We start from the raw sequence: 13,800 nt of genomic DNA, 5'->3' as shown, positions 1-13,800 counted from the left end.
CTCGGGTTCCACACTGTATTTACTTCCGTCAATATTTCCAGCACAGCACTGAGAGAGAGAAAAAGACCACAAAGGAACTCCTCGGATATTAAGGTTTGTTCGGTATTTTTAGAAACCCACAGCTGAAGAATTTCGTTATTTAGATATTTTACTTTATCTGCTCTCGGAATGTGCACGTTAAATCGAGTGACAGCTGGCTTTCTTCTTGTTTTTTTAACGTTAAGGGTTGCAGCGGCGGAGGATACTATGCAAAGGCAGAACGCCGAAAAAAAATGCGTCATAAACATGTTTATGTGAGATTTTGAAATTTACCTCTACTTAATCACATTCCCAGTGTTGAACCTGAAAACCCTAGAGAATAAGCTCATTATTTAAAGGTTTTACAATCCAATTGCGCCCCTTGTTATGTCACTTAGTGTTCTTACAGCCTTAAAAGTGGGCATAGATGTAAAGAGATGCTGCTTCCCCTTTATGCAGGTATTCTAAATATTAGACTTGGTGCATGCATAAAAGAGTTTATTCTGGAAATTCTCATGTATTTTAAATATAAACAAACAATATTCATTAATAAATATTATTTTATTTAGTTTATTAGTTTATTGGTTATTTCGTTTATTGGTCTTTGCCCAATAAAGACAGTTGAATTCTGTCCATGAAACTAGTGACTGAATATATTGACATAAAAAAAACGACAATAAAGTGGCAAGTTCTTTTTTCCTATGCCAGATCTTCATTTTGCATTCTAAAATTATTGAAGCAACTTCGTGATTTTTTTTCACTTCAAACCTCAATTTCTTTTGCTGGTACTTTATTTGATAAACCAACACAATTGTTGGACTGATTCATATATATTGAATCATATATTTTGAAAAAAAGAATGTGAAAATGTGACATGCCCCTTTTTCCATGTCTTTCTTGAGAAAAAATATATGTGTAAATGACCGCATCAAAAAAGGAGAAGACAGTTATAAAAGTGATGGAGGAATACAACAGTGCGAACGCAAATTTTTATGATGCAAGAACTTTTTGGCCTTCTTGCAAAAGGTCATATTTGGGAGAAAACTAACACTGCATACTACCATCAACACAGTGTCCACACAGTGCAGCATGGTGGTGGGTGTATTATGCTGTCAGGAGGAATTTGTTCACATGGTGTAGTCTCAATGGAAAACCAGTACATTTCTGAAAGTGTTAGTCTTTGACATAAAATCCCAATAAATTACAATTAACCATACGTTTATAAGAAATGTGAAGAAGATAAATAGATACGAATAGGTCTTAAATGTTCTGTAAATACAAATAACACAATCTTTAATTGAATATTCAGAACAATTAGGCAGAGAAAAATAAACCTTGTTACTGATTAACCCTTTTAGGTGTTCGCCGTGGCTTCGACTCTTCTCGGCTCACAGTCCGGCCTTCCCCAGTTAATATGCCTTTCTTGGGCAAAGACTGGAGGTCGCCTGGATGGAGCTGGACAAAGACAGACCATGGGTGGAAGAGGATCGTTTTCTTCGGTCACGAGCTGGAGGATAACAACAAAGATATAGACCTAAAAGAGTAAGCTTGTAAATTGTTTGTCTTTGTGACCTGCCCTATTTTTGCATTTATACTAACATGTTAGCTAATGTATACACCTTTGTACAGCCGCTAATGCTCCACATTTGACTTATTTGTTTAATTTTCTAACTAAATTAAATCGTTTTTTTTTTTTTTTTTAATCTTTTTCTAGTTTGCATAATTACGAACATAGTATTTGATCATACCCTGAAGGCCACTTCAAATTTTAACTGGCATCATTACTATCCTAACAGAAATTATTTTTCATCTAGAGATGAACCTATAAAACAATGCTTTGAAATATTTTTTTCATTTTTGGTTATGTGAAGTTTTACTTCACAGAAATACTTCACAGAGAGCATTGACTGACTGCCAATGCTCTCTCTAAATTACAACTTCTACAAAATCTAGAGGTAAGAGGATTAATTTTTACGTCACGAAAGTAAAATAAGAGGAGAGCAGACGGGAAATTAATGGAGATCGAACAGATACAATGACGTTATGTTTTGATTACATGGTCAGTGTCTCCAACCCTCAGACGACCACCCAGGTTTAGATTTCTATCAGATGTGGTTTCATTACAGATGTGCGTTGATTTTGCTCCATTTTATTGCTTATGTTTATGTCTAATCTATTTGTTATCCTTAAAGATTATACTGTAAAAATAAACAAATGAGATCTGTTTCAGAATTGTATATTTACAAAAAAGAAAAGAAAAAGAAAAACGGAGTGTAACACCAGAGGATTATCTTACATGAGTAGTAATTTTATCCACCTAGAGTGAGATCCAAAGTGAATGCTAAATTAAGGTTTTTAGAATATGATTGTTGTTTTTTGCACAACAACAAAAAAGCTAAGTGAACTTACAAAGCTAAGTTCACTTAGCTTTGTAACCCTAACTAAGTGAACTCCCACATCCAAGTTTGAGAAATCTGCTACTATCATGATCAAGGAGAAATTAATTTATACAAACAGTAACAACAATGGCACAAAGAATGTAATGATGAACTTAGTTATATTTTAGTTACTGTTTGTATAAACAGTAACTAATTAATTAATTAATGTTAATTAATTGAGCAATTAACAATTGCTCAATTAGTTAATCATAGGAGATCAGAGGATTTGGGCATCCAGAAATAGTGAAGACAACTTGAAGAAGTTAAAGCCAACCAGGGTTGGGTTGACCAAACATTCTTGCATGCTGAGTATGATAGTCCATCACATACTTCAGTCCAAGCATTACTTGAAATATAATATATTGAATTTGCTATGACACCTGATACCTGATGTAATGTGCAGCCCTTTTGTGCTTTTGTAGAATAGTTTATTAAGGTTGGTTAGAGCATTTTTTTTCCCTCACAGTAACTGTAGCTGTACATCTGCTACCAGCTTACGTCAGCAGCTTTTGTGAGGCACCAAGTATGGGATATCTGGATCATATAATGCTATACACAATGTCTGTTACAATAGCTGACATCACAGTGCCAGTTTCACGAACCCACAACAGAAACGACACACGTCTCCCAGGAATCCCAGCGTCAGCTGGTGACATTTCACTGCGGTCGCACTCTTTCCTTTTGTATTGATCGGCCAGCTAACAGTGACTCACAGCCCTGCACTATGTGGTTTCAGACAATAACCAATGACATCACTCTTCAGACTGGCTGCTGTCCAATCCCAGTCCACTCTGATAACGAATGACATCATGCAACACAAATACAGTGTTTGTTGTGTGGTTGAGTTCAGAAAGAATGAGTAAAATAAATGTGTCACTTTTTAAATGATACAACTTTGATATTTAAACCTTCATTTTTTTAGCACTGTTTAAAAGAAGCAGTCAGCAAATACAACTATAATGAAGCCATCAATAGAAACGAATGTCTGCTCTTGTGTTGCAAAACTTACTGAATCCGATCAGTTCAGTTTTCTTAGTAGAGTTTCACCAACCGGTAGTTTAAGCTGAACTAGACTGCAACATTTTATAAATAGAGTCTAATTATAAAGTGTGTAATTGACTTTGTTTCTGTCTTTATGATTAGATTGAATTAGTTATTTCTGCATACGGGTTGGATGTGTTTTTTAAAGCTTCTTGAGATTACATTTGTTATAAATTTGTGCAATCTGAAGGAACTCAATTGAATTTAAGATGTTGGTTTTCAAAACAACATGATATGTTTGGTTCAAATTTATGTAAGATCAGTACAAATCAGTCCAGATTGTGGCACAGGACTTCTTTTACCTGCCTGAAAGTCTGGGATGAAATGGAAGAGATCAGTCCATCCATTGTCTTCCCACATTAAGGGTAGCTAGTGTTTATGTCCAGCAGTCTTTGAGGGAGAGGTGAGGGTACAACTTGGACAAATGGCCAAATCATGGCAATGTCTCACCATCAACCAGTTGTTAAAAAGATGTGCACAATAATTTTATTGTGTTTGCAGGATGTCTAATCCATCAGAGTGAAAAGCAGTGCCACCAACAGTTTTGATATAGTAGCAAAAACTGCAGTATGAGTTTTGTTTGGTGAGTTCCAGCTCCTAACACAGTGATGGTGTGAACTGAACGTGTTCAGAAGGAAAATGTTCCGAGATCCTCATTCTGAGCAGTTCTAAATCAAGAAGATTAAAAACCTGAAAGCACGAGGACGGTGGATTTCTTGAGAATAAATTAGTATTATTATAAGGGGAAGTTCTACATTTAACATTTAATTTCCGTTTAGGATCAATGAAGTAATGTTACTTTGAGTGCAATTAGAGCAAAATGGTCCTTATAACAAAATACATATTTCCCTGTCCCAAAGGTCTGCTTGGATGCTATGTTAAGGTAGGATATAATAGTTGAAGTGTCGTTTTCATGCTCTGCATTTCTACATCATCTAACATTTGGCCAGCTGAGTGGACGCTAACTTCCCTTAATGCTCTCATTAGGTGTATCTGTTTAGAGGCTAAGATGCTAAAGCCCATTAAAGTGCTGTGGACGCTATGTATTTATGAGGAAAGTAAAGTCTGGGAATTGCAATTTACATCAATTGTATTGTAGTTTAATATTTTTAAGAAAATATGCAGCTCTAATTTATATTTAAATCCTCAAAATATCCCAAAAAAATTTGTGTTTTGTTTTTCTAATAGATTTATATCTGTCTAGTACATGTAAGATGCTTCCTGTTGGTGCTTTTCAAACCACAGCCGATGACAAATTAAGGTCAGCTCCCACAATGTTCAGATTCTTTTAAAAACAATGCAACTGCTTTAAAATGTGTGCCAGAAATAACAATAGTCAGCTTGATGCTTGATATTTCTGGCACAATAGATCTGTTAATGTTTATAGCTTTTTAGTTGACATGTTTTGCCTGCTGTCTGAGAAAGGACTGAGTCACAGTTTCTCAGAGTCTCGTGTGTGTGTGTGTGTATGTCTGCCATCTGCAGTGTCTCCTCCATGGTGCAGACAGAATGACTCATTATCAGTTCCCTTTCTGATCTTTATGGCTTCTCATAGCTTGCATATATCCTGTGCTGTAAATCAATATTGCGAGAGTAGTTCAATGACACGCCTGTCTGTTGTGTTTTCGGCTTCAACCTCAACTGAGGCTATAAACTTTTAATATAGCAGAAGACTCAGCTGAAGCCTTAAGCAAATTGCCAGAGGAAACTGCTGCACATCAGAGTCTTCCCAGTGGTTTGTAATTACGATGTTGTGGATCTCCTGGTCAAACCTGTATTCTTTTTTTAACTCAATACAAAAACTGTTCCCTCTGTGTGAACAGGCTCTGCAGTGACAACAATGAGAATCTGTTTGTTGGAGAAGTGTGTGAGCTCGCCAACACCAAGAGGAAGAAGGAGTTCTACAATAACAACACCAAATCCCAGTGTGAGTTTCAGACACTGCGCGGACTTAGTGGGGAGTCTGTGGAATGAAAATTAAAGGTCTTGTGCATAAAGCTGCACAAAAGTAAGTTTTGAATGCTGAGTGCAGGACTTGCAGGTCATGGAATGACAAACATCCTGCACTTTTATAGGTTCCTCCATAGTTACCAGCACCCCGAGAAAAGATCTGTAAAGAGGATCAAATAAACTATTATTTTCTTACAATAATGTAATCTCACACTAAAAAAAATAAATGTAACTAAATGTAAGAACATATATTTGAGAGGTGAAATATTTCTGCCAAATCACCAGTAGGAACCCTGGTGGTAATATTTTTTTACAACCCATCTTTTTCCAGCAGGTTGACACTTAGTCACCAATTATTTTTGTTTTAAAAGATGTTCTTTTATGGATTTTTTTTTCAAATTAAATAAATATTCTCAAATGAAATGGTTCTATATTTGTCCTATCTGAGATTATGTTTTTGCAGTGGAAGGTTTTTTAGATATCTTTACCGAGGGTATGAAAAATATTGTGTGCCAATATAAATATTTGTTGTTCCAGAACATCATTGTGAAAATCCGCATCTCGCACGCTGAAATAATCACAAGAAAATGACTAATAACGAGAGTAAATTAAAGGATTCTGAAATTCATCTAAGTAAAAATAAATAAATAAAACTATCATAGTTTCCCTTCAGAGGTTTTGATGTGCAGTGTAACAGGAAACTGGAAAACTGTTAACATTTATGTTTTCTGTCGTAGTTGTTTTTAGAGATAAATGGATCTACGTGCAGAAAGGAAGCACGAAAGAAGTGAGTCCTGAAAACTTTGAATTGTTACATTTTTGTGTTGGTCCCTGCTGCTTGTGTATACAACGGAATGTAATTTTCTCACCTTTGCTTTATGTTTTCTTTGTCCTTTGCCAACAGCGACATGGCTACTGCACACTCGGGGAGGCTCTCAACCGATTAGACTTTTCCAGTGCTATCCAAGATTTGCGAAGATTTAACTATGTTGCAAAGGTGCGCAATGACGATCACCTATAGTCAATCAGTGTTTTATTTCATGGCCTGTACTGGTGTATTTTCTTACTCCATTGGACCTCTCCTTCTGTTTTCTGCAGCTTTTTCAGCTGATAGCCAGGTCTCAGTTAACGTCATTGAGTGGAGCTGCCCAAAAGAACTATTTCAATATACTGGAGAAGATTGTACGAAAAGGTAGGAGGATGACACACTTATACTCGAGTGTTTTGAGTATAGAAACACTTGCTATTTAAAACATAAAGACATCTGCTTTTTGCTTTATATCTGCACCGCCTTCAGAGCAGATTACATCAGAGACATGCTGACATAAACATTCTCATTAATCCTAGTGGATGAGAGCAATGTGCAACTAAATTTATGTTAGTTTTGGTCGCAGTTTTTTGTTAGTCACAAACACAACAGATGCAATAAAGTGATCAAATTTTAAATAAAGAACTCCAGGCCCTGACCATGACAATTTTCTTCTAAAAACTTTAAGAACAACTGATTAACAGAACCATGCAGAAAAGCATTTTAAAATAAATGATAATTATTACTATAGGAACACATTAAATCTTCAAAGTTTCTATTAGAAATGAAAAATAAACATTGGGACTTCATAACTGAGGGCTAAATATGCACTTATTTGTTATCATCTCCCTACATCCCTACCCTAAAAAAATCATTATTTCTAGACACAATTTAAGCATTTTATTTAGTTAGAAAAATTATTAGCAAAAATATCATAAAATACACACAGGATGAAATCTACCTTGTGTAACATCCCTGATGTTGGCACCTACGGAGGGTGTTTTATTCCCTTTTTATTTTTCTATCAAAATTATCAGCAATTTTAGCAGACAAACTGCCCTTGTCTTTGAGATTTTGAAGCTATTGGTCCTGTTTGTAATTTACATAATGATGTATGTGTGAAGGGTATGGCAATAGTTAGGTCAATAACCTTTTGAATGAATCATTTAATTGATTTTTTTTTTTTGTAAGCTTTATAGATGTCTGTTTGTTTTTCAACCTTGGCTTTAGTCCTTGAGGACAACTATAATCCACGCCTTGTTAAGGAGCTTCTGCAGGACCTGAGCTCCACACTCCACAGTCTGACCATCCATTTTGGCAGGTGTGTCCTCGTGGGCAACGTTAACATCTGGTTGTGTCGCCTGGAGACCATTGTTAAATGGCAACAGGAGCTCAACAATATGCAGATCCCAAAGGTAAAAACTCAAAAGGAACATTTTATATTCGGTTATAGCTGAGTTTTGGCTGAGTCATTGTAGCCTTACAGAACCATTTGTAACTGTGTTGATTGTTTGTATAGTGCAGAGTAAATAAAGTTTTCAGTTCAAGTCTTAATCAGTTTTCGTGCCGATTGTTTTCATAGCAATTGTACACGGGGATGTCTTTCAACGACCTGCCGCTGCACATGCAGAACCAAATCCTCTGTAAGTTATCCGACGCCTGTGACATCATCAACCTGGGTCAGGCCACGCCTACGTTGCACATACTCAGTGAGAACATGACGCTCTGGAAGAAACTCTGTCAGTTTCACTTCTCGGACAAACCGGTGAGGAAGTTACATGTTTATGTCTCCCAAGTTGAAGTTGGAATTTCACATTTATTTGCTTAAACTAGTTAAAAGTTGCTGTGATGGTTTATAAAGCATGCAATTTACATGTCAGCCACTAGAGGGCAGTGCTGGCAAAATTAAGCTTTCTCTTTTAGCTGGGAAATACACTTGCTCTGAAAAAAGAAGCACCACAGAAAGATTGGTGTTAATTATGAGTTGCTCCAGTTGTAATTCCACATTGATCTCCTGTGACATTAAATGTTTGCTCCATGCTTCCTGTTCTGCTTATGGGCTTCTGCTGCTCATACGCAGTTTTGTAGGAATTTGGGTCTAACCAGGAGTGACAACGTGGACTGGAAGCTGATGTACTTCACCCTGCAGAAGCACTACCCCATGAAGGAGCAGTACGGCGACACGTTGCACTTCTGCAAACACTGTAGCATCCTCTTCTGGAAGGTAAACGAGACAAGCAGCCCATTTGTGTCTGCCTTATCTCAGGGATTGTTGGTGATAAATTAAAGCCAGAATGTTGCAGATGGCAAGTAATTTAAACTACATAACATGCTTTATCGCAATATAAAAATATTTAGAAACTTTGAAAAACATTTTGTTGCTTTTTTTGGCTCTTGTTAAATTAAATGGCGACATATTTCAAAATAACTTTAAAAAATGGTTCATCGTTCATTTTGCTTATTTAAACATGTATCTGTAAATCTTAAAATATTTTAGATGTACGTAATGTTTGTCACTGTTCCAATGCGAAATGGTTTCAAATAAAATAATAGTTTACTGAAAATACACATAATCGATTAATTTGACCAATCAGAATTAGTTTTAAGCATCATCAGTCCTCATTGCTTGTCCCTTATGAATTGAAAAACAAAATGTTTTGTTTATTAGTTTTAAAAAATTATCATTTCAGAGGCTAAATTTTAAGTAAATGTTCTTTTTTGACTTTTGTTTTAGGATTTTTAATATTTGTTGACAAAATGAAAACAGATACTAAACAAATGGCATGACTGGTTTAAAACTAGACATTTTACTCAAGCAATCATGTTGGTTATTCTGTGTTTTACGCTTTTTGACAATACTTTAAACACTACTTGAAACATAATGTATCAGAATAACTCAAGCTAGACAGTATATTGGACAGGATTGTTTTGACTTTGTTTATACTGCTCAGATGGAATTGGTGCTCAAAATAAACCAAGTCTGCAGTGTTTAAAATACAGATTTTAAGTGTCTGTGAATCAAGTGTTTTTTCTCAGCTTTTTACCAAAGGTCTTGGTCTGATGTTTGCTGAAGATAAAACCGAGGTGAAAATCTGTACAACAGTTTTTTTTCCTGGAAATCTCCAAAGGCTGACCTTTGGGTTCAAAAGTTCAAATATTTTATTTTCAAAAGTAGAAGAAAGAGATTCTGTGTTGCTTTTAACCCTCCATAAAAATTTTGTTTTTGATGTTTGTGTGATGAAGTGAATCACAAACATCGGCAAACGTGAGCTCTGCTAATAATCCTAATTCTTGTTAGTCATTAGAGTGATGGATTTTGTGAACTTTTGTGCTCACATGTAGAAATATCTCATTTCCAAACTATTATTTTTGACCTCCCTGCCCCCAAGTTCAAGTATTGAAATATCTTGCTTGTACTGATGGGTTTGTTTTTCCTGCAGTTCGAGTGAAATTACTTGGGGAAATATTTCTTGAATTTGCAGAAACATACAGAACAGTACTTAGAAGGAACAATTGCACTGAGTCGGACCGTTTCCTTCTTTGGAGCAGTTACTTTCCTTGTCGGCTGCTCCCTGTTTGGTTTAACTTCTTCCTTCTCTGCATCCTTTCCCTTGCTTGCCACCTTTCCTCCCTGACTCCTTAAGGATCAGCATGTGGCTTTGTTCCTCAAGGTACTCCGTGTCCCATCATGCCTTTTGTTCTGCCTGTTCTGTTCTCTGTCGATCATATCATGATTTATCTGTTCTCATGAGTGGAGCTTTTTTTGCGTGAGGTTCCAGGTTTCTCTTGATGTCATCTTGTTTTTCAGAAGTGGCGTTCTTTTCGCTGTGTTCTTATCTTTTCACTTTGCCAACTTGTTTTTGTTAGATCTCGGTTTAAAAAGGCGGTCAGCTGCCTCCTAATCTAACATAAACACCAAGATAAATGTTTGTGTCTGCATGCCAATGTCCAAATTTGGTTTACGGTAACTAATTCTATCTCTACCACTGTATTTATTTAATTTATTCCTGAATGCTATTCGATTAGCTTCAAATCAAATCACATTTTAAGATATAAATGAAAAAACTTTATTTCAGGAAAGACTGACACCTCTTGTATATTTGCACAAAATTTCCTCTTTTTTTCTGGAGCGAAAACAAACAAGAAAATGTCTGAATATAATGCTGTTTTAAAAGTGTTTCATTTTCTTCAGAAATGTAGGCTGGCCATTATTTGAATCATTTCCCCATCAGATCCAACTGATTTAGATGTGTTCAAGTGGCCTCTTCACTTTTTTCAGGTGGTTTTGTGGTGAAGCATGTAGGAAAGAAGTTTAGGATTTTTAATATTTGTTGACAAATTGTTTTTTTACTGAAAACTCTAGAAGTTTTCAGTAAACTCTAGGACAGGTTGCAGTAAAAAACATGAAGCGTACCCTCATGATAATGAAAAATGTTATTGATGCATCTGTAAAAACTAATTAATTTTATATCACAGTTGAGTAAACCTATTTTTAGTGAATGTGTGCATTGTTATTACCTTCCTTCCTGGTTACCCGTCCTTCTCACATTCTGCTTGTTGACTGTTCCTCAGGACTTTGGCCACCCGTGCACCTCCAATGATCCGGACAGCTGCCTGATGCCCATTTCTCCGCAGCACTTTATCGACCTCTTCAAATTTTAAACCTTCCACGTTGTTCTCGGACACGTCCTTTACTCTCTTTCAGTGTGTTTTTTTTTTTTTTTTTTTTTTTTAAACACCTCGTTGATGTTTACCCAAATAAAAAAGGGCTTAAATTGTATGAAAATACATTTTCATCGCACAAATATTTCCAAACATAGAAAGGACTAAAGGTGTGTGTGTATTTTTTTTGTTTGTTAGTTCAAAACCTTAAAAATATATTTCATGTTTCAGCACAGATGTTGGTTTTGAAGACAGAAAAAGGCTTCTCTCTATAGAGGGAATTACATTATGTAAATATATAAAAAGGAGAAAAAATATAATGATGGAATTTCTTGTGCAAAACATGTTTCAGCCTGATGTTGGTAGCTTAATATTCATTGATTGGTTGTATAAAGATTTACAGAGCGCTAAAAGAAAAAAACTAATGTCTGGTATTTATTCAGTGAGGTTTAATTGCATCCCGATCTGTTTGTTTCTGGTGGTATTTTTATACAACAGCTCGTTTGTCATGTTTGACTCCGTTTACAAACCGTCTGTCCTTTGTCAATGTAAGCTGTGTTGAGTGTGCATGTTTTCTACTGCTGTTAGGCATCTGATGTGGCAAACCGAAAAATATAAATGACTGTTTTAAGAGGGAAAAGACTTTTGTAATTCTCTTCCAACTTTTGTAACTTCCCTTTACCAATCCATACTGTTGAAGGTACTGTTGTGATTTTTACAGTGTGGCGACTAGATATGAATTAAAGTTATTTCTAAAAACTGCTTGTTTTCCTATTTTTTTTCCTTTTGGTTTGGTTTGATGCAGATGTACTGAGGTTTTATAGTTCAGATTAATCTAATTGATTTTGACAAAAGCATACATGGCGTGGACTGGCGATGGAAAGTTTATATACTTATTTTTTAGATGTAAACTTCATGGTCATACAACAAAAAAAGTTGTATCGGGATGCATGTCAGACCAATTCTCCTTCAAGAGACATGACCCAGCACTTTATTGAATATTTACTGTAGGCATTACAGGGAGTGGTGTGCATTATGCCTAAATTTAAAGCAAGCAAGTTGTTTAAACATCTTAAAAGAATGAAACATGTGAATGAATCCTTCTGAACTTCGTTTTCTCCCACATTTGTCCTTAAAGACAGTCCATTGGGTTGAAATTCAAAGCAAATTGATATTTCTATTCTATGTAGAGGCACGCAGTAAAGTCGAATTAATGTTAGTTTGCATTTTAACTTAGTTGAACTTTGTATATTTTCCCAAAGATTCAAGTAAAAATATGGTACTGTTCTTTCCTCAATTGTGGGATCGAGTGTGATTTACCAAATTTTCAAGACTTAACTTTTGCTTTTTTTTTTTTTATTAAAGGACTGAAAGAATGTTCTATGATCATTTTAACAAAGCACCACCCTCCACAATTATAATTTGAAGACATGTAGAAAGCCTTAAAGAAGCAAAACCTTCAGTAAAGAACAAAGGACCCTAGGAAGGGAAGGACATAGACACAAGGAATAACAGGAGGCCATAAGTGTACCAAATGACTGAAGGATAGAAGTGAGATGGGAATGATATGAGCAAAAGAGGGAAGAAGGAAGGAAGTATGTGATGAAGAAATAAAGGAATGACAAGGAGGAAGGAAGGGTTAACTTAATCCATACTGTGAGGGAACGTTGCATAATCACTAGTGGTGTGACCTCTACCTCCAATACAACTCCAGAACTGGAGATGAGAAAACATATCCAACCATCTTTGACGTGGTTATTGATTTGCTTAACTTCAAAGACACACACACACAGTTTCAAAAGATTTTTTTTTTTTAATGATTGCACAACCCATTTCTGAGCTTTTAAATTAAGGCTTCAGACAGTTTCAGGGTGCCGCATTTGTAAAGAAAGGATGTAAAAACTAGCTACATAAACTCTCAGTAGTACAACAAGCTTGCATAATATTTGATTGTCTCATTGGAGCGAGAAATTATCTTCTCGCCTGTTGGCAAAAATTGCGCATTCCAGAAATTAAAACGGACATTTTTACAGTAGATTAAGGCTTTCATTTCAACAGATTTAGCATTTGAAAGTTATTCACAAAAGTCCTTAAAAAAAAAACTCATTTCCTTCATACCTAAAAACCTTGCATGTAATATTTAAGGATTAGAGTAGCTTCCTGGTAATATGATGCCATTAACAACAGATTGCTAGCCAAGTTGGAGGCCTAATTGGAGTTTTTTTGTTGTTGCTGTAACCATCATGTCCCTCTGAAGGACCAACACCACACTGTTTAGAATGAATGAACAAAGTGACTAAAATGTCTTGTAGTGAAATTAACTTGCCATTTTAGGGAAAAGTTAAAGGACAATACCACATTAAAGAAACAGAAAACCTACAAATATTGAAAGTATGAACCACAAATAAATCAGTTTGGATTTCTATTGGTTTTTTAAGCATTTTCTGATACAAAAAAAACTTTTGAAGCTATACTCTCTACAACAGACAGGCAGTCCAACATCTGGATGATGACCCTCCAGATGCACGTGCATTCTTAGCAACTCGTGCTCAGTTTCTTTATTCTTACTGCTTTTAAGTACTTACTTCGGATTTCAGACATGGAAATAACGTTCATCACATACAGATGTGAACAAAATTAAAAAGGAAAAGTTGTAAAAAATTATGATATACAGTGGACCCGCAACTATTCATGGTTCAGTATTTGCTGAAAACTGTAGATGTTGACCTCTGTAGTAGTGCTAAGATGGTTTCCACTGTGCAACATTAATGCATATCAAGGTATATTTTGTGTTTGAACTGTTAAAAAAAGCGGCTATAGGCGTTTTTTTAGAGCATTCGCCGGCAGAAAACACCCTTGAATGCCGGGGAGAGGGGCGGGGGG

The 13,800-nt window shown here is 35.7% G+C and overlaps 1 protein-coding gene across 2 annotated transcripts; it reads left to right on the top strand.

Moving 5' to 3' along the window:
• The first annotated feature begins 7 nt into the window (after window positions 1-7).
• On the top strand, window positions 8-11,679 carry fbxo25 (F-box protein 25). 2 transcript variants are annotated; one of them, XM_008397773.1, is made up of 11 exons: window positions 8-93; window positions 1,377-1,560; window positions 5,321-5,424; window positions 6,185-6,234; window positions 6,352-6,444; window positions 6,546-6,639; window positions 7,486-7,670; window positions 7,838-8,020; window positions 8,336-8,479; window positions 9,900-9,926; window positions 10,828-11,679. In XM_008397773.1, the coding sequence occupies exons 2-11, from the start codon at window positions 1,433-1,435 to the stop codon at window positions 10,915-10,917; spliced, it is 1,098 nt and encodes a 365-aa protein (XP_008395995.1). In that variant the 5' UTR covers window positions 8-93; window positions 1,377-1,432; the 3' UTR covers window positions 10,918-11,679. The 2 variants fall into 2 exon arrangements, with proteins under 2 accessions (XP_008395995.1, XP_008395996.1); XM_008397774.1 differs by lacking the exon at window positions 9,900-9,926.
• Window positions 11,680-13,800: the final 2,121 nt, after the last annotated feature.

This window comes from Poecilia reticulata, linkage group LG21 (genome assembly GCF_000633615.1).
Source record: "Poecilia reticulata strain Guanapo linkage group LG21, Guppy_female_1.0+MT, whole genome shotgun sequence".
Taxonomy (NCBI): Eukaryota; Metazoa; Chordata; class Actinopteri; order Cyprinodontiformes; family Poeciliidae; genus Poecilia; species Poecilia reticulata.
Note: the sequence above shows the minus strand (reverse complement) of the source record. Positions and strands in the feature narration are given on the sequence as shown.

What these genes read in the sequence shown, in the direction of transcription:
- fbxo25 (XM_008397773.1), top strand. Translation starts at nt 1,433, where the DNA reads ATGCCTTTCTTGGGCAAAGACTGGAGGTCGCCTGGATGGAGCTGGACA. An exon ending in AAAGATATAGACCTAAAAGA is followed by an intron (nt 1,561 to 5,320) that starts GTAAGCTTGTAA and finishes CTGTGTGAACAG; the next exon opens with GCTCTGCAGTGACAACAATG. An exon ending in ACAATATGCAGATCCCAAAG is followed by an intron (nt 7,671 to 7,837) that starts GTAAAAACTCAA and finishes TTGTTTTCATAG; the next exon opens with CAATTGTACACGGGGATGTC.